This window comes from Neofelis nebulosa, chromosome 1, assembly GCF_028018385.1.
Source record: "Neofelis nebulosa isolate mNeoNeb1 chromosome 1, mNeoNeb1.pri, whole genome shotgun sequence".
Classification (NCBI taxonomy): Eukaryota; Metazoa; Chordata; class Mammalia; order Carnivora; family Felidae; genus Neofelis; species Neofelis nebulosa.
The window spans coordinates 28,767,172-28,792,541 of NC_080782.1; the positions used below are offsets into that span (position 1 = coordinate 28,767,172).

At 38.9% G+C, this 25,370-nt stretch overlaps 1 protein-coding gene across 1 annotated transcript in view; it reads left to right on the top strand.

The window, feature by feature from the left end:
* Nucleotides 1-25,370, top strand: part of SPEF2 (sperm flagellar 2) — a 185,664-nt gene that overhangs the window by 124,235 nt on the left and 36,059 nt on the right. The window contains exons 27-30 of the mRNA XM_058717266.1: nt 2,669-2,816; nt 4,650-4,778; nt 6,117-6,255; nt 9,227-9,456. Of these exons, the coding sequence (XP_058573249.1) occupies nt 2,669-2,816; nt 4,650-4,778; nt 6,117-6,255; nt 9,227-9,456 (646 nt within the window). The remainder of the gene's footprint in view (nt 1-2,668; nt 2,817-4,649; nt 4,779-6,116; nt 6,256-9,226; nt 9,457-25,370) is intronic.

Sequence of the window (25,370 nt, forward strand, 5' to 3'; positions counted from 1 at the left end):
GAGACATTCCACACACTTTTCCGCTCTTGAATGGCTGAAAGATCCGGTGAAATAATATATACGAAAGTGTTTTAGAAATTGTAAATATAGTAAGTCATGACGTTAGAAAATTTATTGAAAATTGTACAATTTTCTTATGGACTTTATTTTTTTTAATGTTTACTCATTTTTGAAAGACAGAGCATGAGCGGGGAGGGGCAGAGAGAGGAAGACAGGATCCGAAGCAGGCTCCAGGCTCTGAACTGTGAGCACAGAGCCGGACACAGGGCTCAAACCCACGAACTGTGAGATCATGACCTGAGCAGAAGTTGGTCACTTAAACAAATGAGCCACCTGGGCGCCCCCCTTGCAGACTTTAAAAAACCACATAGAAAGCATAGGAGAAAAGTTTACTAATTACTAATCTAATTAGTATTCCTAATAATTATATTTGAATCCTGATTTTATGTTTCTAATGGATTTTCTTGGCATTGATGTTACATGACCTTAATTGAATTTTAAGTTTCAAGTGAGACAGGCGTGATTCGGCAAACTTGCAGGGAAAACGGTACCAGCAGAGATTAACACAGCTGAAATAAGAGCACTTTAAAACGGGCTTTTTTTCTACATAGCAATTTTACCAAGGGCTACCCATTTAGTGTGCTATGTTAATTTTCAGAAAAACTTTCTTCTAATTAGCAGGTATGCAATGATTTCAAAGAAACAAGTCATATTTAACACCCACAATGTCAAGACATTATTTCTAGAGTTTCTTTGGGCTTACAGGTAGATTGCTGGATGTATTGTGAATTATGTTAATTTTTGAAAGAGACCCAGAGGTCTTTGAGGGAAATGGACCAAAAATATGCAGATGATGATAATTATCATCATCATCATCATCATCATCACCATCACCACCACCACCACCACCACAAGATTGTTTATAAAGGAGAAACATCCAATTTTAAAGAAAATTGCTAACTTACTGTGCTTTGCAAAAACAAATTCAAAAATGAATTGCTTGCAATTTAGTGGGGGGATGTTAACAAGTCTGCTTTCAGCTTTACCAAGAATTTGAAAGTACAGTAGATATCATGAAATCCATTTTTGTGGATTAAGGGCATCTAATTAAAACCACACACACACACACACACACACACACACACACACACTGAAACCTTGTTCTCTGAAACCTTTCACTATTTCTCCAGGGCTCCACTGATCTTAAGGAAGCTGTGGGTATATTCTGTGGAATATGATTATTTTAGAAGAAATTCCATCTATTAATAAGCATTTCCTTGGCATCCTCTATGAGCACAGCAGGTGCTAGAAACTGCTTAAAGCCCATTTGGAAGATTGGGCAACACTTCACATTCAGAGAACAGTTGGGGACAGTAATACGCCAAGCCCTGGGGTGGGAAGTGTGCAGGAATTCTGGCTGAGCAGGCACTGGCTGGTGTATCTTGCCAAGACGAAGCGTCATTGAGGGGAGAGATTGTGCCTTATTCATCTTTCTGTTCACCTCCAAGCAACTTCCTCCTTCTCATCTTGGCCCCTTGCTCAGTCCTCCCCAGAGATAACGTCAGGTTTGGACACAGTAAACACTTTAATAAATAAATTGTCGTGACCCCCGTTTTGTCACCAATTGCTTTATTGAGGCTTTAAGGTTTTCAACCATATGTTGCTCCTGCCACCTTGGTGTGTGCAGGTTTGCTTTCTCCCTTTCGGGAGTCTTTTTTCCCCACTCTCCTTTCTTAGGGCTACACCCCTAAGTGCTCTTCACCTCTCCAGGGGCAGCTGGATTCACTTCATAAGGTCCAGCCTTTGAAACTGCAGGCATGTCCCCAAGACAAGTTATTCTTGCTGCTTGAAGCACAGAGCCTCAGAGGAGATGTGGACAGGACCCAACAGCACCCCACCCTCCCCATTCCTCGGCTCTTCTGGGGTGGCCCCACAACTAACCTCTCAAAGCAGGACACTGTGCAAGTGAAAGGAGGGGTTGCTGAGTTGGCTGGAGGCTGAGTGTGCCCCGAGTGGAGGAAGCTGACACTAGAAGGGATGCTAGCCTGCAGGACAGGTCATTCTCATGAGCACTTCCTGGATGAGGCTGGTGTTGGAGTAGAATGGAAGCCCAGCATCCAAGTGTCTGGGAGCCCAATCAATATAGGACATGCATTCCCAAAACTTGGTTGGGGGGTGGGGTGAGAAATTCTCACCCATTTTATGTATAAAGCACAAGTATGCATAAATACATAGATACACTTTGGAACATTAAAATTTCATGGAGGAGGCTATTAGGAAAATCTGTCTTTAGAACTCTATAGGGGAGTCTAATAATAATGATGATGATGAAGATAATAATAATAATAATGATAATAATAAAAGATGAGAAACATTGATACAGGAGAATGCCCTGGGTTGAAGGCCAAGAGATAACAGGAACTTGGAAGAATGGGAAGTGGGGAGGGGGCTAAATCCATAGAGTCTGAGATTAAAAAGGAAGCTTTTTAAAAGCGTAACCATGACACTGTCACAGACACCAAAGTGTGTTTTCCATAAAGATTGAATACATGGCATGATTGTTTGCAATAGAATGAGGCTTCAGTGGAATTGAGTGATGACTAAATCCAAACAGTTACCATATTTCCTAAGTGTTGCATTAATTAAAATATTGCTCATATACAACCAGGTGGCTGCTGAAATTCATCAGAGGCTCATGGAAGAAGAAAAGGAAAACCAGCCAACAGATACAAAAGAAAAATCTCCTCAGATGGGTACAAATAAAAAAGTCAAAAATGAACCGCCCAGGAAAAAAAAGGCAGACAAAAAAGCAAAAGGTATTCCTGGTTTTAGCATCCAAAACTGTGGATGCTTATGCCTCTCCTTGGTAGAACACAAACATTTAAGCAGACACATTAAAGCTACTGTTTGTTAGGTTTAATTTAGAGACTCAGGCTCCTGTGGTGTCGGCTGGCTGATCATACCGTGTACCTCTCTCACCTAACTTGTTTATCCAAATAGTCAAGTGTCTCCAAGATAAAACAGACCTCAAAAACAGTTTGGAACATGCTAGAAGAACGCCAAGATGACAATATGTCATCTGAAAAGTGTGCTCAATGGGGCTGCAGTACCCGAGACAAGTTTGGGTGAAAAGTGATTATGTGGATGTAAGTTTCAGGTTGAATTCAGGTTTCTGGTTTAATGTAAGCAAGTACCTCTCTCCTGGAGGCCTCCTGCCTAATCTCTGTCTTGGAGACATGATGGAAAATAGAAGTGAGAGAAAACTTGGGCTGGGAGAGACCTCCCGTCAACCTTGGGGATAAACTCTGCCACCAACATTACCCACCTGTACATATTTAAGGTAAGTTGAGGCAAGAGAGGAAGAGACAGAAATATGTGAGCAGAAGTCACCTCCGTAGTCAGTTGCTCATGACATGACATGATTGTTAGGCACCTGCTAGCAGCACACCATGATGGGTGCTAAAGACACCATGATGAACTTGAACAAGAACAAAAACACAGTCCCTGCCCTGATGGAAATCTAGTCTGTCGGCAGAGACAGACATTTGACCAGTCATTGTTCTTTAGTTGGGAAGGTACAGGTGACCTTGAGAGCAAGGTCACCTACTCCATCTGAGGGGTAGGGAAGCACTTCCCAGAGTACATTTAAGCAATCCTGAGCAGGAGTGAGATGGAAGCACTGAGGATGCAGGCGGGGAGAGCGGGGGGCGGGGGGGACATTGAAGTAAAGAGAAGAAAAGCACTGCGTAAAAAAACACACCACATGGTCCATCTCAGATGGTAGAAATGAAAGAAATAAGCAGCATTTGAAAGACATGCTCCAGTTTACCTTAATGGCTAAATGGCTGAGTCAAGTCCCTTAATTTTACAGACGATAAAACAGAAATCCAGCAAGATTAAGTGTTCTTTCACCTGTAACTGAATACACACATCTACTATTGCCATTACATTTTATTACAGTTTCTTTGTTTACAATTATCTCCTCTTCACAAGATTTGAACCCATTGGGGTCAGACCTTCAAGACAGATTTACCGCACTTAGTAGAATCACGTGAATGGGGCCTTCAGCTGGAATCACACTGCCATTTCGCAAGGGCAAATTCTCTGACAAATGCTGACAAATGCTTATTTTCTAATTCTCTTACGTAATCACTGAAGTACTTGTAGGTAAGTGCTACTGAAAAGATTGTTCAGTAGATTACAGATTCTTGACCATGAGCCTCATTTCAGCCATATCTTCTGGAGGTTATTCCCTGGTCTTTTCTTGATGAGGATCTGGGAAACACTTGGCTCACACTGGTGCCTTGTATGGAGCGGTGCTTTCGCAAGTGACTAATGGCATCCATGCTATGTTGTGGTTTGCTAATTTCTGTCCCCAGGCTCTGAATCACACCTTCTTTGGAATCTAGTACCACTTCATTTTCCCATGATGCTACACAAATGGGGCATTTTTATATGCATCTAGCTGAGATGCCACCTGGAGAATTCTCAAGGAAAGGTCAATATTTCAAACTCACAGTCAGGGCCAGGGTTGGTCCTTTGCAAATCACAAGAGGTTTACTACAGACCCGCACATTTCTCTTTGTTCTCATTTTATCTGAGTAGCTGTGTGGATACTTGCATGCCGGCACCTTCCACTGTCCTTTTAGGTAAATCGCCGCCAATAGCAGAAGCCACACCCGTGACAGTGTCACCAGAGCAGACTGCCGAAATGGAAAGGAAAAAGGAACTGATGCTCAAAATCAAGGAAGAACACCTTGCTGCCCTGCAGTTTGAAGGTAGCAGTTGAAAAGAACCAAGATGATACTTTTCAGTGGAAAATAGACCAGTAGGACCAACAGCCCATGATTGGCTCAAGTTGTGTCTAGAACACAAAGCAAAGCAATGGAAAAATACAACATTTAGCTGGTTGTTTTCATAAAACCACACGAGGGCTAGATTTGACTGTTCTATAATTGTCTGGTGGGATCTCAAAAAGAAACAAAGAAAATTTGGGAAGGGGTTAGGAGAACACCAGCAATAATTAGAATCTCAAAGAACAGAAACAAAAAGAATATGTTAGAGTCAGTGTGAGAAGGCTTAGGACCACGTGTGTTGGTGGTTTTCTTTTTTTTTTTTTTAATTTTTTTTTTAACGTTTATTTATTTTTGAGACAGAGTGAGACAGAGCATGAACGGGGGAGGGGCAGAGAGAGAGGGAGACACAGAATCAGAAGCAGGCTCCAGGCTCTGAGCCATCAGCCCAGAGCCCGACGCGGGGCTCGAACTCACGGACCGTGAGATCGTGACCTGGGCTGAAGTCGGACGTCTAACCCACTGAGCCACCCAGGCGCCCCGAGTGGTTTTATATGCTAAGAATAATTAAGGCCTCTCACTAGGAAAATAAATGCTAACTAAAGGCTAACAGGCCCTGAAAGTGAGTTCTTGGGAACAGAGGCCAAGAAGAGCCAGTCATGAATCAATAATGTTCAAGAGCCTCCTTTTCTGTAGATAACAATGATTTTACAAGACATATTCTCCTTCTGTCTCTTCCATTTGTCATATAATGCAACTAAAAATGGACTTCAAAAAAAAAAATCAGAAAATTTAGCAAATTAGGCCAGTGGCGGTAGAAGAAGCAAAGAAGAAAGATGGGAAAACTATTTCAGAAGTAAAATCCACGTCTGTGGATAGTGTGTGCCAGGGGCAGCCATAAGCCCTGGGACACATGGGTTTTACCCTAGTTTTTCCAGTGCTAACAAACTACAATGGCATTGCTATCCCAAGTTTCTAAAAGTAGGGAGATTATCAAGAGACTTTGTACCTTCCTTTTTTTTGAAATACAGAAATTATCTATTTGTGTTTTCCCATTCCAATTTATCAAAGAGTATATTGCTATAAAGTGCAATAAAATGTAAATCTCAGTTTATACTTTTGGTTTAAATAAACTGTCAAATGACCCTACCATACATTACATTTTTTTCTCAATGACATAGATCAGGTATTACTTGTCTATACTCGTATATTAAATGTGCACCTGCATCTGGACAAACTGAAGCATGATTGGTTTAAAATTGAATTTAGTTGGTTAAAAAATGCATGTATACATTTTAAAATCCTCATTTTCTTTTTAAATAGAGATAGCCACACAGTTCCGACTTGAACTGATAAAGACAAAAGCACTGGCTTTCCTTGAAGATTTACTAACAAAGGTGGTTGATGTATATAAACTCATGGAAAAGTGGCTTGGTGAGAGGTACTTGAATGAAATGGCCAGGTAATATACTGCATGGCTTTTCAAATGTATTTTGAAAATGTATATTTTTTAATGTATTTTAATGAAGTGTATTTAAAAATGTATCTTTTTAAGTCCTGGGGGCCAAAGTTGGCAGGTTTTTAGGCATTTATAAATGTAGATTACATTTACAAATTGAAATTTTGACCTTTTAGGGGATCACATGTGCATTTGTATTGGCTTGTTTCAAACAGTAAGTTGCATATCAAAGTGTCCTATTGTAATAGCCAGATTTGCACATCATTTCTGAGTTTGGTTTTTACACTGCTCAATGAGGACCTTAGTTTACAAGGTAAGATTATGCATTATTTTTAAATATTTTTCAGAAATAAGATAATGTTTCACATTTTTCTAATGCCAGGCTCATTAGTAGTCAGGGCCAATTAATGGGAGATTAAGAAGTCATTCACTGGTATGTTTTACCACTTAGGCTGATTCCCTTGTTAGGGTAATACCCAGTACTGCTTTGCTGTTGGGTTCCAAAGGTTTTTTCAGACTTTTCATCTCTAGTGGGGGGCAGAGAGTTTTATTCCCTTAATTCTCCCGTAAAAAAGCAGCTCAGCAAAGCAGAAATAGCCCTCAACTGAAAGTCAGGAGACATGATGCTCCGAGAGCTGGGGACTCCTTCCTTGCCCACAAATTAGCAGCATGCCTAATTGCTTGGGGCCCTGTGGCCTTCATCTATAAAAGGAAAGACTCCAACCAGGAAACTCCAGAGGTTTCTACTAGATCTAGATTCCGTGAACACTACAGTTTCCAATCAACATTTACTGAAGATTTAGAAGTTGCTACCTACATAGAATACAAATGTCAAGTGTTCTCCGAAACAAGTGCCATCTACAAGACAGTTGTTATAGTTTGTTCTCTACAATCCTTGTCTCATAATGAAAGTTCTCTTGTAAAATCTTCAGCCTAGATTTTTATATCTGTTGTTCTATATAGTAACACACACACACACACATACACACACACACATAACTCAGCCTGGTTGCAGTAAGGCTTATTTACCTTACTATTACAGTAAGGCTTAAAATAATTTTACTACTGTATAGCCAAGTGAGTTATCATTAGCATCACAGAGCAGTGATGTTCGGTTCTGTTCTCTGCCTGCCACTTACAAATGAGAACATGTCTTCTTAATTCTTAGGATTCACAGCTCTCATCCATGTGGCCATCAAGAGTAAATTCTTATTTTTATCAGATGTATTCCAATTTCTCAGATATATATTATGTGTATGTATCTGACCTCTGAATGTAGCCAGAAGAAGTTAAAACTAGGACTGTTCAGCTATGCTTTCTGTTTTGGTTATTGCAAAAACTCTGGTGGTAAAAGAAAACTAGAGAGAGAGAGAGAAAGCTATCAGATCCCTGGGAACTTCAAATCTTGCTTTTTATTCTCCTGGTACTTTTTAATTCCTCCCATTCATAAGAAGGGTATGCCTGATAACCTCCACTAGGTGGTGCACACCCATTTTGAGATCTTGGTTCTCGTTCAGTCTTGGTCTGCAGTTGTCGGCCCTTCTCACTCAAGGTTGCAAACTTAATAGCTATCCAGTGCCTTCTCCTCTGCACCAGCACACAACCACCACGAGGCATAAACTAATTAGATAATACGTGCAATATGGACACTCACCAACACAGAATGCTGGAGTTGAAATCTAGGGTTGTCTTTTGAGAGAAAGCAACTAATACTATTTAAAAAAATTTTTTAGTATCTGTATTTTGGTGTTCCTGGGTTACATAAAAGCAGATTAAAAATGGATTTTTCCATAATGTCCAATCTTTATTGCGAAATATAAACACAATCCTTTCTGTAATACGGTAATGTTTTACTTCTCTGTATAAATATTTATACACTTCTCGTGTAAAAACTTCTCTGGCTTTTGAAATGGCCTTTAATTAGGACCATAACTATAATCCCCAGTTCAGCTTAAATCCATGCCCTGTGTGGCTTTACATTAATAACCATAAGGTATGGAGTTATGTGTTATCAGCTCCATGCAAAGGTAAGGAAATTCAGAGAGCTTACGTAAATTACCAAGGACTCATGGGTACAGAGAATTCTGGGATGAGAGCTCAGCTTTGAGTACTCTTTCTACTGCACCTAACTATTGCTATTTATACTACATGATTTAACTAGGAATTGTTATTTGTAAAAATAGAAAGCAATTTCAATGGGTATATATTACTAAAGTCCATTCTGACAATTGTGTCTTCAATAACATCAAATTCCTTGATATAAAGTTAGAGAAAAGCCACTCTTCTAGAAATCCAGTATTAAATTTGATTAACATTATAATTTATCCTGATTCCAAATAAATGTGTTGTTCTAACAATTATATTTTACAGGTTTTTCTACCATATAACTTTATTCTGGTTCATACTTAGATTGAAATATATCTCTTGATATAATCTTGTTTACACAGTAAAATATGGTCTAATATTAATAAAACCATATTTTATGAAGTCCCTTTTTGTTCAGCTTTGTGTAAAATGTGACTATTAGCTCTTTGAGCATGCATTTTATTTCTAATCTCTATTTACTTATACTCTGCCTGTCTACAAAATGGATTTGAAGAGAATTAGAATTTTTTTTAATTTTTTTTAATGTTTATTTATTTTTGAGACAGAGAGAGACAGAGCATGAATGGGGGAGGGTCAGAGAGAGAGGGAGACACAGAATCCAAAGCAGGCTCCAGGCTCCGAGCTGTCAGCACGGAGCCGGACATGGGGCTCAAACTCACAGACCGTGAGATCATGACCCGAGCGGAAGTCGGACACTTAACCGACTGAGCCACCCAGGCACCCCGAGAATTAGAATTTTTAAACATGAGGATTGAATTGTCTAACTTAGCTATATGATGTGTAGACTTTGTGTGTATGTCTCCTAAGCAAATACTGTTAACCCAGTAGTTTTTAATGGGGATAACCCTATTCATTTTTCCATTTTCAGTGTGGAAAAATTAACTGAGGTAGCTCGCTATCACATTGAAACATCGACAAAAATTCAGAGTGAACTTTATTTAGACCAAGAAGATTTCTTTATTAATGGTGATGTAAAAGTCTTTCCAGATTCCCCTCCTCCAGTACGTCCTCCACCCGTAGAAAAGGAAGAAAATGGCACCCTGACCATCGAACAGCTTGACAACCTTCGAGATCAGTTCTTAATTATAGCACCTAAAGGTAGGAAAAGTAATTATTATGAAAAAGCACAAAAAAGGATAAGACTAATGAGGGTGGAAATCACTTACTCACAAGTAAAATCAGCCCTCTGGGATTGAGTGTCACCAAAATGAGCCCTTGCTCTGTTCTAGTTTATGACACGTTTGCTTCATACAGCGTAGATCTGAATTAAACAAACAGGAGGAAAACAGTGAGTAATACTTTAGCAGTGTGGTGATCCTCGTTCCTGCTAATTCTCCTCTTGGGCCCATCCCTGCCTCTGGCCAAAAGCTGGTAAACTTGAGTATTACTTAGTCTGGCAGTTGAGAGAGACAGCCTTTGCATACACTTCCAGTCTAGGCTTTGTATTGGGGTTATGAGTTTGTGTTTCTGTCTCCCTGACTAATCTGTGAAGGGAGACCAGGGAGGAGAGAATTTCCCTTTCATATTTGCCTTTTTCCTCAGTGCTTCACAGATTAAGAACAGAACAAATAAATTGTTAACAAAATATTTGCTTAACTAATTAATTTGCTCACATATACATGTACATAGTATTTCATGCACACAATTCTTTATTTCCTTCACATTTTATCATTATGACTCTATAGCATCTGCACAGGCTTTTTTTTTTAATACAGGCTCTTTCTACTCCCAGATATTCTTTAATGAATTCCATCAATTAATAGCACAGGTAATTCAGACAGGTCCTGTAGGATTAGCATCTCCTCTCCATTTTATAGGTCTGGACACTGAGTCACAAAGTAGTTTTTGCCTATGGTCATATGTCATCCAGATCTCTTCAAAGTTCTTGCCCCTTCTCACTGAACTAAGCCACCTCTCATAAACAGGTTTATTTTATCTTCCAATATCCACATATAGGAAAATCATTACTTTTCTCTAGAGAATAGCCAATAGCACTAACACAATTCCACTCTCAGAGTAATTAGATTTCATTTGTTCTTTAAAAGTTCAGTATTTTGGGACACCTGGGTGGCTCAGTCAGTTAAGCATCCAACTTCAGCCCAGGTCATGATCTCACAGTTCGTGGGTTCCAGCCCTGCATCAGGCTCTGTGCTGACAGCTTACAGCCTGGAACCTGCTTCAGATTCTGTATCTCCCTCTCACTTCTTCTCTGCTCACGCTCTGTCTCTCTCTCTCTCTCAAAAATAAATAAACATTAAAAAATTTTTTTAAGTTTAGTATTTCTAGAAACCCACATCAAATCTCAAGTTAAAAGGGCATTCCTTTACTCTAAGTCTGAACACCTCTTTGCGAAGCCCACTGGGTGAAACAGGTGTAACCACGTGCCCCTTGGGAGAACCTCTACATGTCAGTGCAACTAATCAACATGAGCAAGTCTACACCTTCAATACATAAAGACACACATGGCAGCTGTGGATGTGTACCAACTCTGGCTGGCAATATTTGGGCAGGAAGGAAATGTGGCCATCAGCAGGTGTAAAAAAAAAAAAAATCACAGTTTTATAAACCCAACCCATGAAATCCCTTCCTTCTTTTGTTCAGGCAGATTCCATTCTCTTGCCCTTTGTATAGGTTTCACAGTGCCCTCTTATTACATATTTCCTTCTTCAAATTTGCTTTTGCTCTTCATTTTATTCACACCATTTTTTACATTAAAAAAGATGCATGTATAAAGATTCTGAATATGAAATACGATTTGCCTTAATCCTACACTAGGGTGATGGGAAGGAAATCATCCAATTAGCAGGTCAAAACTAAAAGCATTTGTGGGCATGTGCGTAGGTGGAAGTGGATTTTGAAAACTATCAACCACTTCTAATCCCTTTTTAAGAACCTTAGTATTCACGATGATAACCATGGTACATCCTTGGATCCAACTTCAAGTCTAGAGCCTGCATTTCAACTAAAAGTTTAAAAACAAATAACAAATAGCAGCTATAAGTTGACATGTGTATGTCTTAGAAGATTAATTCTAGAAACCATTGGGACTAAAATATGTCAACTGACACATTTGTTTGTTTTCTGAATATGGTAGAATGCAACAGCTTTCAAAGTATGGTAGAAAGAGGAAGGAAGAGGGAATAAAGGAAAGGGGGGAGGCAGGAGATAGTTATATATACATTTTAAAAAATAGATGTAAAAGGAAAACCACTTGACTGACAGACTCAGGGTGTAATTTGAAAAGTAATGAAGAAGAAAATACAAAGTTCTATTTAGGTTCTCTCTGGAACAGAGTATCAACTTTTTAAAAGTGCTCAAGAATGCAGAGCAAAAGAGGATCAGCGAGCAATGACGTTGGTCTGGGAAAATTTGGTGGGATAATACCTCAGAGGAAGGATATGGAAGAAGAGTGGTTTGATGGCAGGGATACACAGAATATTTAAAGTTCGAGGAACAGCCACTAGACAGTGTGCAGATAAGAGGCATGGGTGTGGATGTTCAGGGAAAGAATCGGGAGACTGCTTTGCCTCTTGTTCCCCAACTGCATGAACCACAGACAAACAGACGGGGAGGTCTTCTCTGTCTTGGAAACCATCTCCACCCACCCGAGCTGGAGAATTGACACATATTTAAGAATAACTGGTGTAGTTACTGCAGAACTTACGAGGCTATATAATACTGTGAGATTTGGGAGACTTCACGGTTCAAAATGAGTTATGGTCTATAAGCAATCAGTTTAAACTCTTTATTATTGGCTCAATTATACTATTTTAACACACACACATATATTTGTTGCTGTTGTTGCTTGCTTTTCAAGTACATGTAAAACCTTAGCGCAGTATCAGGTAGTCTATCAATAAAAGTCATACGCATTGTTATTTTTCTTGCTAATGTCATAAAGGGAAGGTAAAATAAGAATCATTCCATTCCATTTTCTGCACCCCAGAGTCACAGTTCTGTGATGACATTTTTGAAGCCAGGCTGCAAACCCTGACGTTGCCCCTCCCTGAGGAAGCCCAATAAGTGCAACTCACCCTTCTCCCCAACTCCCTGAGCCCCCAAAAGACCCTCTGTCTTTAGTCTTTCTTCCTCAGCTCTGCAATTGTTGTTCAGTGCCTTAAATGATACACCGCCATCCATCTTTTAAGTGAAGTCTTTTGTCATATTCCTTCTGAGAATTGGAAATCAATCTTTCATGGTACTTTCCACTGTATTTACCTTAGGACCCCTACAGTTGCCAAAGACCATCTTAGTTGAAGTGATCAGTTTGGAGCAAGTGGCTGTTAGTGGCACATTGCTAAATGGGCAATCCTACAGAATTTCTTCCTTGAACTTGAAAATTGCCGTTATTTTTAAGCCAAGAAACATGATCATTTCCATGAACGACTTCATATATGCCAGGGTAACCTATGGTATCTAAGATGCAACTGTAAAGCTCACTAAAATATGATAAAATATGATGAACAGATGGATTTTCTCTAGGAAAAAAAGCAAACATATTTGCACATAACAGTCATCATATTACCAGGCTCACAGCAAGATGTCTTAGCAAATTTATAAGGAGTGGTAATGCCCACTCCTTATAAAGTCCGAAGTTCCACTTTGGTAACTTTTAATTATGCTACAAAAATACAATTATTGAGGGAAATGGATAATCCTTAAGTAAAACAAGTGACCTTAAATACTTATGAGTAACTAGCATCAGTATGTAAATGGAAAGAACTAAAGCTTAAGGAGTTTTCTGCTGAGTATTGGCTACCCCACTTGAAAAATAAAAGTCTTTGTTAAAATAGTCCTTGTTAAAGATAATGGAAAAATTGAAAATGCATTATATATTGTAATGCTTATATTCAACACTCCTTTCCTGGTCAAATTCTGCCACTTGTGATGATTCTAAATCTCCTTTGGTAAATGTAGTCATGAGACAAAATATCATTTGTTGATATGATCGTTACAAATAGGCCAGAAAAGAAAAATGGCCTTATGCGTGATCATCATACAAGATCATGCAAAATACAATGAAACAACTTGTCATCCTAGCATTGTTCTTGCCACCCAGCAAAGATCCATACTTTAGACTCTTAGGAGCAGCTTAAGTAAGAGGCATCCAGTGTTTCAGCAAGACATTCTTTCATTGACTGTCCCAGGGATTCCCACGAGCATACTCCCAGCACAGAATGAGATGTAGCGAATATCTTCCGAATTATAACAATAGCCAATGTTGGCATGGTGTCAGGCTCCATGCGTCAGGCCCCATCCCAGCATTTCCATGTTGATTCACTTCTTACCCATGGCTGGATGAGTAATAAGACCCACCCAAGGATAAGAAGAGTCAGACAGTTCTTTTCAGTGGCACCATTCATCAAATGATTGATTAGTATGATCTTGGGCAAGTTATTTAGCCTCTCTCTGACTCACTTTCCTCATTTGGAAAATGGGGTATTTCAATGGAGCTGCTATGAGTTATTAAAGTGATTAATATATGTTAAGTGTTTAGAAAGTGCCTGGAACATAAAATGTGCAATTTAAGTGTAATATATAAGCCATTGTGATTTAATTATATAATTATAGTAATACCTCATTTTTATATAATATGTAATGTTATACAATAGTGATACAAACCCTTCTAATTATTATCCAAAATGTTAGCTCAATATCCTGAAGGTACACATACCATAATAGGCACCTACACCATTACTCTGAAACATTTCCAGAAAAAAACAAAAAACAAAAAACACCACCTGATAGAATTAAGCCACAGGGTTTATGGCTCCCCCATGGACCAAAAACATCCCAAACAAAAGCATTCATTTTGTGTACTGCATTAAGCTCTGAGTAGGTACATCTTGTCTTTAAGCATCAAGTGCCAAGCACATCATGAAGACAGTCTTTGTCCAATGAAAGCAATTTGGAGTCTGTTGAAACTAGAACACTTTAGCAATGTTCCTCTGCACTTAAACCAAAAGAACTCCTTTTCTTTGTAAGCCCATCAGTACTCCATGTAATGCCTATAGAGATTTGGTTCATGGCTGTTTTTGCTTCTGCTGAGAGGCTCTCCAAAGAGAACACAGTCCAGCAAATTCTACACCCTTATCCCTTTTTCAAGGGAAGCAGCATTTAGTTATTCAGGACTCTAATATTGTTCTAAAAACTGACAGGGGCCCCTCCTTTGAACCTCTTTTAAAGACCCAGAGATTCAGTGATTGGTCTCAGAGACAGAAAGCACAAACAGAACTCTTGTCTGTGGTGGCTAAGCTAGATCATTCAGCTACATGGTTTTTACAAGAATTCAAAGGAGGAAGTAGTTATTGCTGCCTTTGTGGGTCAGCATAAGGGTTAGCCCAGAGGAGAATTTTGAATGGAACCTTCCAGGAAGAAAAGCAGGGGCAGGGTGTTCCAGACAAAGGGGAAAATAGAGTAGACATTAAGATTTTGAGGTTGCATGCATGACATATTCATGGAACAGCAAACAGACCAGATGGGGAAAGAGGCAGTATTTGAGGACAGTAAAGACCTTGTGGCCAGATTGTGAAGTCTCAAAGTGGCTTGAAAAGGACATGCAGGAAAAGATTATCAAAGATATTTAGAGCCCAATGATGTGAGTGGGTTACAGGGAGAAAGAGACTCTGAGAGAGCCACAGATACTGCTCTGTTTCTCTACCAAGCCTCAACTAACAGAGAGACAGGACTGAGGGCACTGGTGGGGGGGTGAGGGGGGGGGAATCATTAGAAAGTTCTGTGGATCTTTCTAAGCTAGTGTCTCTGAGGAAATTATACAAATATGGCACCAATATTTGCAGGGATATAAGCCCCATATTTTAATCTGAAACCTGCTTAAATTAGTCTGACTTTACACAAATCAAAAACTGTAGAAAGATTTCTTAGAAAGGGTGATAGAGAAGGACTGATGTTATTAACAGGGATATCTCTCCAGGTGGCAAAATCTAGGGATTGGTGCAAAAAGGAGTAGCCTCCATATGTCCTGTGGTTCTCTCAGTGGGTGAACTCCTTCCGCTATGTAGATTCAGATCACGGAAATGCAGTAGTAAATCTAGAAGATTTTGGACCTGTTAAAACTGTCTGTGGGCAGGGTTTCAGCTGTAACTTTAGGAGGAAACATATTCTCATGAAGTCAGAGAATTTGCATTAGGCAAATGAAAGTATGTGCTCAGAATTCAAGATAACACCTTCTGGAAATTCTGTTCATAAAGCTAAAAACGTAAAAGCTAGCTAAGTCAGTAGCAAAAGTTCACGTCCTTTCTGTTAGCAATGAGAGACTTCTTTCACTTCTTTTTTTGTGTATTCATTCATGTGTTCACCAGCATTTGTGTGTGTCGAGCAGGCAGCAGCCTGGTACTGAAGGCCTTGTGTGGGAGAATGACAGTGTAGGGATGAAAATGAAGTCAGGAGGTATCAACTACAAGGAGAGTCCCTTTCCATGAAAACAGTAACATTTAGGATTTGATTTGGGCGGGGGAACAAAATGGAGCTAACAGTAACAACTACCAAAAAGCTGATTAAAAGGCAAATAGAAGTTAGACGCAAATAAGGTAAGAAAAGCAGAAGCAGATTGACCAATGTCAAAGGTTTTCCAGTAAAAGATGTTAAGAGCTATGAGATCATGAAAATCAATAGGGAATGTTTATTTTCTGAAATGTCTGCCACACGCTCACACTCATCTTGCCATTATGGAGCACAAAGGAAGTAAGTGTGGTTCTTTCTGCAAAAGAGTTTAAAATCTAGCTGAGCAGTCAACCTAGGACAGTAAAGCAGTGAAACAAAATGAAACACTGAACTTTTATGTTGACATAAGGTATTTTAGTATAATATTACACAAACACATATTACACTTTTGCATTAGATTATAAAATAGGACAATATAGTCTAATGATCAGTAGGGTCACAGAAGTTGCAGGAGGGAAATAAATATATGGTGTAGGCTCCCTGCCTTCAGAGAGAAACTATTTTAGGACATTGCTTTCTGTGATTTAAATTCTTCTGTCCTTTTGTCCAGAAAAAAAAATACATAAATATATGTTTTATATATATGTAATATATATATTACACACATATAATATATATAATATATATGTAATATATATGAAATATATATATTACATATATGTAATATATATGAAATATATATATTATATATATGTAATATATATGTGAAATATATATGTAATATATATGTGAAATATATATATTATATATATGTAATATATATATGAAATATATATATATATATATTTCACTCTCCGACAAGCATGTTTCAAAAATTAGACCTTTGGGGAAAAGACAGAGTTGAGTCATGAGGCATAGCTCCTTGAAACCATCTGGGATGGGTCTCAAAGCCTAAAGCCCTTTCAGGTTGGGCTAAATGAACAGGTTGGCTACAACACAGCTGGAGAAGGTGGGCCTTTGGTGGGATGGAAGTGATGTCCAAGGTGAATCTTGTAGGCCTGCTGCTGTGTGTGTCCTATTATTTTTTTTCTCACCACAGGAAGCAAATGTCAGCAAAAAACAATGTCCCTCTTATGCAAAGAGAAACATATTCTAGAGTGAAGAAGAACATAGCATCCTTTGCTATGAGAAACCTGTAATAGTGATGTAAACATGGGGGCTGCGGAGTAGGACTGCCTGCTAGTGATCCCCAGCTCCCCCACATACAAGCACTGTGGCATCAGACAAATTAATTAACCTCTCTGTGCCCTAGTGCTTTTGTTTATAAAATGACAAGTGATTGGTCCATTTTCTTAACTATAAAATAGGGATAAGGGATTATGAAGGTTAAATGATATAAGCCACTTAAAGTGCTGACCAGAATGCCTGACATCCCACTCATAAACATTTGCTGTAACATCTTCCAGAAATAATGAGCAAGTGTTGGGGGCAGATATTAACCAAAATTAAAGGTAGAGATTGGTGATTACTGAAAATAACAACATGGAGTTATTTTAAAGGCAGGGGTCCTCCAGGCGATGTGAACCGAGTCACTGAAAAGCAGAAAAGGCCGCAGAAGCTTGACCATCATCTTCCAAAGAGGAATAATCAATTTTTGAAAATCTGGCTTAAAAAATACCCTTGGCTTATATATGATGAGATACTAAATCTTATGTTCTGTGGCCTGTGCCGTAAGCATGGAGTAAAATCAAGAGGAAATCAAGTGAGTTTTTTTTATGGCACTGACAACTTTAGGACTGAATTTCTCAATGCGCATCATCTCAGTGAGGCCCATGCCAAGGCTTCACTAATGGAAGCAACAAGTGGTTCTCCAGTGAACCGAGCCACCACAGAGTTCATGGTGACGACCATGAGCAAAGTCACCCTCGGGAGAATAGAGAACTTATTCAGATCATGCCATGCTATCGCCAAGACGGGACGCCCCCTCAAAGACTTTATGTGGATGTGCAAGTTGGATGATATGAAGGGTGTCGATATCGGCCCAGTATTCAGAACTAACAAATCAGCAAGAACGTTCACGTATTTTATCGCTGAAGTGGAACGGAGAAATCTAAGAGAGAAACTAGAACAAAGTAAATTTTTCTCTGTCCTCAGTGACGGAATCACAGACAGCTCAACCGAGGAAGCTGAACTTGTCTACGTGCAGTTTGCATGTGCAGGAAAAGTGCATTGCCAAATTGTCGGGGTACAGACCGTAGAAAAGAAGGATCCTTTGGAAATAAGAAATGCCATCGAGAAAACTCTAGAGCAAAATCTTCAACTTAAGCTATCGAACCAAGACTGGGCGAAGAAACTGGTTGGTTTTGGAAGTGATGGTGCCCCTGGCTCAGAGGGAGAAAACAACGGGGTGGCATGCTCTTCAGAGAAATCCAGCCACGAGCACTGACTGTGTACTGCTTTGCACATCATCTTGAACTGTCTTACAGGGCGGTCTTCCAGAGCGTTCCCCTGTACAATGATGTCAGAGGCCTTCTTCACAGCATCTACTACTTCTACCACAGTTCTCCTGTCCACAAGAGTTCTCTGATAACTGCTTTCAAAGGCCTTCACTTTCACCCTGTGCTGCCTTCTCGAGTAGGGGGCAGGAGGTGGCTTCAGGGATTACAGGCAGCCCTCCAGAACTTTCTCAGGGGATATCCTGCGAGAGTCCAGCAACTACATTCAGTAAGTCATTTTGAAATACCACACTATTTTAGTTTGCCAGACTGACAGAGAATATTTTTATTGAGAAATTTGAAAGAATAATCTTGAGAAAGATAAACGGCTATTCTCTTCCCGATCTATGTTACAGGCAGTTGAGGACAGAAATGACACTAGTCACCAGAAAGCCAATGAACTCCTGGAGTTCCTTCTCCAAGCAGACATTGTTAAATTCGTCCATTTCTTAGTGGATGTCATTAATGTCCTTAGCATTCTTTCCCGTGTCAATCAGAACAGAAACTCTTCCATTGCTGATGTATTTGCCTCATTAGAGTCAACCCTGGAAATGCTCAGAATGTATAAAACAAGGTGAGGAATTGGGGAATGGTCTGAGGGTCTGTCAAACTAGACAGTTTGACTGGGGACATTGTTTGTCAGGTGCTTTTTCATTTAATTGTTTATCTGGGGGATTTTTCTTTTCCTCCCCAGACCAGGACCAAAGGAACGTCAGGTAGATTCAGCCACACACTTTCATGGTAACTGCCTGGGAGGAAAGGGAAACATTTCTGATGTGAGAAGCACGGTCTTAACGCATCTTGTCAAGAGGCTGCAAGGTTGTTTCAGAGATGCCAGCCAAGATGTGGTGAAGGCTACTGTGATTGGAAGCTTTCAACTGTGGCCCACAAAGATAAATCAAGATACCCTATATGCACCAGCTTCTAACCGTTGTTCTTTGACTGTAGGTTTCTTTCATGTATGTGACTTTTTCTCTCGTATATTGATGGCAGAATTTGGAGAAAAAGAGGTATCCATCTTGACTGCCCACTATGAACCACTACTGGAAGCTGCCAATGTGGAAATCGATGAAGTGGACACTGAATGGAGCATGTTGAAATTAGAGATTTATGCTAGGTAAGCATAGTTGGTATTTTATAAATATTTGAATGAAACTTGAGAGTCTCAATTTTTTACACTTTTTATTCTTCCCCCTAGATTTCAGAACATCTGCAAATTGACCTGGGATTTTGTGAATTCTGTTTACTTGCACAAATATCCAAATATCCTGACATTAGTGGACCTAGTACTGACGCTCCCTGCAAGTTCTGCAGAAGCAGAACGTGGCTTTAGTCAGATGAAACGTGCCAAATCACAAATGCGTGCCACGATCAAGGCTGAAAGTATGACAGATCTCTTGATAATTCAGTTGAACTCTCCAGACATTAATAACTTTGACCCTAGGAAAGCTATCCACTTATGGAATACAAGAACACCATCTTCAACTGGTGACACGAGACCTAATTCCTCTTGTTCATCAAACTCGGAAAGCCATTATGAAAGCGATTAGTAATGTGACAAACGTGGACTTCGTCATTCATCAGAGCAAAAACAAATTCTTTTTAATCTGAAATTTAAAAGTAACACAGTAACCAGTCTTCACACCAAATGTGAAAGGCATTTGGCATCTTACCAGACAAACAAAGCCAAAATCCAAAGATTGGTTTTCCTGTACCTTTCTAAGATCACTTCTACATCCACACATTTGTTCACGTTCTATGGATGGAGGAGATCCTTCTAAGCAATGGTGTCATTTTGATGTCATATTTTGCAGAGTTATTACAAAGGGTGTCTAGGCCATGATCATGATCTGAATTCCTTTAGGCCTGGAATACAATTAACATCTTTCCTGGATAATTCTAAATGGCAGTTGCTTTAGATAACTAACTTAGAGCCAAATTGAAAAAGGGCATTTTTTAAATCAATGAACACAATTTCTTTTTTTTTTAATTTATTTTGAAAGAGAGAGAGAGAGCATGCGTGTAAGCAGGGGGGAGAGGCAAAGAGAGGGGAGAGAGAATCCTAAGCAGGCTCTGAGCTGTGAGTATGGAGCTCAACTTTGGGCCCAAAATCTGAGCTGAAATCAAGAGTCAGATGCTTAACCGAATGATCTATCCAGGCACCCCCCATGAATAAAATTTCTAAGTTTATGTTTGTGTTATCCCATTTTATGTGAAGATCATATTGCCATATGCCTTGGGGCATATGTAATGACAAGGTCAAATATTAAAATAGTTTCACCTTTCGCACTACGGTCACCAGATCAATTCCTATGTAAGCTGGAACTATTATCTTACAACACTTTGCTTGCACCATAGCTATTAAAGACAGTGGAAATATATTGCATATCTCTCAGAATTTTTAAATACTTAGAGACTCTTCATGGTTTCATAAAATAGATTTTATTTACAGTTTCATATTGAGGAACATGAATGATTTCTTTCCTTTTTAAAAAAATGTTTATTGTTTATTTTGAGAGAAAGAGTGTGTGTGTGTGCATGCACATGTGAGCAGAGAAGGGGCAGAGGGAGAGGAAGAGAGAATTCCAAGCAGGCTCCAAACCCAGCACAGAGCTGGACATGGGGCTCAGTCCCACAACCACAAGATAATGACCTGAGCTGAAATCAAGAGTTGGATGCTTAATGGACTGAGCCACCCAGGCACCTCATGAATGATTCATTTTTAACTTATCTAAAAACCAATGTGTTTTTTACTGAAAATAAAGCTCATTTTACTGAAAATTCTACTACCTGGGAAAAATTTCTCATCTCTATAAAACTGGATGCTCAGGTTTGATCAAAAAGGATAGAGAATTTATTTCTGAACAACCTATCAGATGTCCAGTCATATCAAAGAAAAAGTCTGCTCTTGCCACCCAGAAAATTAACTTCCAAATCTCAAAATTATGTATTTGGCCTGAACCACTGATATTTTAAAAGTATTCATGCATTTTCTTAAAGGCTAGAAGAAATGATAAAGTTCACATTGGAATTTTATAAATACTAAAAATTCAGGTGCAAAAACAAAAATATGAAATGCTACATCTATGTTATACTCTTTTTATTTCTAAACAAGGAAGGATAGCTATTACTCTGGACCTGAAATATCCAAATACATGTAGGAGCCTTTCCTGACTCTAGAAGGTACTTCTGTCAGAGGGGTTAGACAGATATTTTTAAAGCAGATTTATTTATCTTGTTTTTCTACTTCTTTTTTTTATTATATGAAATTTATTGTCAAATTAGTTCCCATACAACACCCAGTTCTCATCCCAAAAGATGCCCTCTTCAATGCCCATCACCTACCCTCCCCTCCATCCCACCCCCCATCAACCCTCAGTTTGTTCTCAGTTTTTAAGAGTCTCTTATGCTTTGGCTCTTTCCCACTCTAACCTCTTTTTTTTCTTTTTTTTCCTTCCCCTCCCTCATGGGTTTCTGTTAAGTTTCTCAGGAGCCACATAAGAGTGAAAACATATGGTATCTGTCTTTCTCTGTATGGCTTATTTCACTTAGCATCACACTCTCCAGTTCCATCCACGTTGCTACAAAGGGCCATATTTCATTCTTTCTCATTGCCATGTAGTACTCCATTGTGAATATAAACCACAATTTCTTTATCCATTCATCAGTTGATGGAAATTTAGGCTCTTTCCATAATTTGGCTATTGTGGAGAGTGCTGCTATAAACATTGGGGTACAAGTGCCCCCATGCATCAGTACTCCTGTATCCCTTGGGTAAATTCCTAGCAGTGCTATTGCTGGGTCATAGGGTAGGTCTATTTTTAATTTTTTGAGGAACCTTCACACTGTTTTTCAGAGGGGCTACACCAGTTTGCATTCCCACCAACAGTGCAAGAGGGTTCCCGTTTCTCCACATCTTCTCCAGTATCTATAGTCTCCTGATTTGTTCACTTTGGCCACTCTGACTGGCGTGAGGTGATATCTGAGTGTGGTTTGGATTTGTATTTCCCTGATAAGGAGCGACGTTGATCATCTTTTCATGTGCCTGTTGGCCATCCGGATGTCTTCTTTAGAGAAGTGTCTATTCATGTTTTCTGCCCATTTCTTCACTGGATTATTTGTTGTTTGGGTGTGGAGTTGGGTGAGCTCTTTATAGATTTTGGATACTAGCTCTTTGTCTGATATGTCATTTACAAATATCTTTTCCCATTCCGTTGGTTGCCTTTTAGTTTTGTTGATTGTTTCCTTTGCAGTGCAGAAGCTTTTTATCTTGATGAGGTCCCAATAGTTCATTTTTGCTTTTATTTCCCTTTCCTTTGGGGATATGTCAAGTAAGAAATTGCTGCAGCTGAGGTCAGAGAGGTCTTTTCCTGCTTTCTCCTCTAGTTTTTTTATGGTTTCCTGTCTCACATTCAAGTCCTTTATCCATTTTGAGTTTATTTTTGTGAATGGTGTAAGAAAGTGGTCTAGTTTCAACCTTCTGCATGTTGCTGTCCAGTTCTCCCAGCACCATTTGTTAAAGAGACTGTCTTTTTTCCATTGGATATTCTTTCCTGCTTTGTCAAAGATTAGTTGGCCATACTTTTGTGGGTCTAGTTCTGGGGTTTCTATTCTATTCCATTGGTCTATGTGTCTGTTTTTATGCCAATACCATGCTGTCTTGATTATTACAGCTTTGTAGTAGAGGCTAAAGTCTGGGACTGTGATGCCTCCTGCTTTGGTCTTCTTCAAAATTACTTTGGCTATTCGGGGCCTTTTGTGGTTCCATATGAATTTTAGGATGGCTTGTTCTAGCTTCGAGAAGAATGCTGGTGCAATTTTGATTGGGATTGCATTGAATGTGTACATAGCTTTGGGTAGTATTGACATTTTAACAATATTTATTCTTCCAATCCATGAGCACGGAATGTTTTTCCATTTCTTTATATCTTCTTCAATTTCCTTCATTAGCTTTCTATAGTTTTCAGCATACAGATCTTGTACATCTTTGGTTAGATTTATTCCTAGGTATTTTATGCTTCTTGGTGAAATTGTGAATGGGATCAGTTTCTTTATTTGTCTTTGTTGCTTCATTATTAGTGTATAAGAATGCAACTGATTTCTGTACATTGATTTTGTATCCTGCAACTTTGCTGAATTCATGTATCAGTTCTAGCAGACTTTTGGTGGAGTCTATTGGATTTTCCATGTATACTATCATGTCATCTACAAAAAGTGAAAGCTTGATTTCATCTTTGCCAATTTTGATCCCTTGATTTCCTTTTGTTGTCTAATTGCTGATGCTAGCACTTCCAATACTATGTTAAACAACAGCGGTGAGAGTGGACATCCCTGTCGTGTTCCTGATCTCGGGGGGAAAGCTCTCAGTTTTTCCCCATTGAGGATGAGATTAGCTGTGGGCTTTTCATAAATGGCTTTTATAATGCTTAAGCATGTTCCTTCTACCCCAACTTTCTCGAGGGTTTTTATTAAGAAAGGATGCTGAATTTTGTCAAATGCTTTGTCTGCATCGATTGACAGGATCATATGGATCTTATCTTTTCTTTTATTAATGTGATGTATCACGTTGATTGATTTGCAAATGTTGAACCAGGCCTGCATCCCAGGAATGAATCCCACTTGATCATGGTGAATAATTCTTTTTATATGCTGTTGAATTCGATTTGCTAGTATCTTACTGAGAATTTTTGCATCCATATTCATCAGGGATATTGGCCTGTAGGTCTCTTTTTTTACTGGGTCTCTGTCTGGTTTAGGAATCAAAGTAATACTGGCTTCATAGAATGACTCTGGAAGTTTTCCTTCCCTTTCTATTTTTTGGAACAGCTTGAGAAGTATAGGTATTATCTCTGCTTTAAATGTCTGGTAGAATTCCCCAGGGAAGCCATCTGGTCCTGGACTCTTATTTGTTGGGAGATTTTTGATAACTGATTCAATTTCTTCACTGGTTATGGGTCTGTTCAAGCTTTCTATTTCCTCCTGTTTGAGTTTTGAAAGTGTGTGGGTGTTTAGGAATTTGTCCATTTCTTCCAGGGTTTTCCAGTTTGTTGGCATATAATTTTTCATAGTATTCCCTGATAATTGCTTTTATTTCTGAGGGATTGGTTGTAATAATTCCATTTTCATTCATGATTTTATCTATTTGGGTCATCTCCCTTTTCTTTTTGAGAAGCCTAGCTAGAGGTTTATCAATTTTGTTTATTTTTTCAAAAAAAAAAACTCTTGGTTTCGTTGATCTGCTCTACAGTTTTTTTTTAGATTCTATATTGTTTATTTCTGCTCTGATCTTTATTATTTCTCTTCTTCTGCTGGATTTGGGGTGTCTTTGCTGCTCTGCTTCTATTTCCTTTAGGTGTGCTGTTAGATTTTGTATTTGGGATTTTTCTTGTTTCTTGAGATAGGCCTGGAATGCAATATATTTTCCTCTCAGGACTGCCTTCACTGCATCCCAAAGCGTTTGAATTGTTGTATTTTTATTTTTGTTTGTTTCCATATATTTTTTAATTTCTTCTCTAATTGCCTGGTTGACCCATTCATTCTTTAGTAGGGTGTTCTTTAACCTCCATGCTTTTGGAGGTTTTCCAGACTTTTTCCTGTGGTTGATTTCAAGCTTCATAGCATTGTGGTCTGAAAGTATGCATGGTATGATTTCAATTCTTGTATACTTATGAAGGGCTGTTTTGTGACCCAGTGTGTGATCTATCTTGGAGAATGTTCCCTGTGCACTCGAGAAGAAAGTATATTCTGTTGCTTTGGGATGCAGAGTTCTAAATATATCTGTCTAGTCCATCTGATCCAATGCATCATTCAGGGCCCTTGTTTCTTTATTGACTGTGTGTCTAGATGATCTATCCATTGCTGTGAGTGGGGTGTTAAAGTCCCCTGCAATTACTACATTCTTATCAATAAGGTTGCTTATGTTTGTGAGTAATTGTTTTATATATTTGGGGGCTCCCGTATTCGGCACATAGACATTTATAATTGTTAGTTCTTCTTGATGGATAGACCCTGTAATTTTTATATAATGCCCTTCTTCATCTCTTGTTACAGCCTTTAATTTAAAGTCTAGTTTGTCTGATATAAGTGTGGCTACTCCAGCTTTCTTTTGACTTC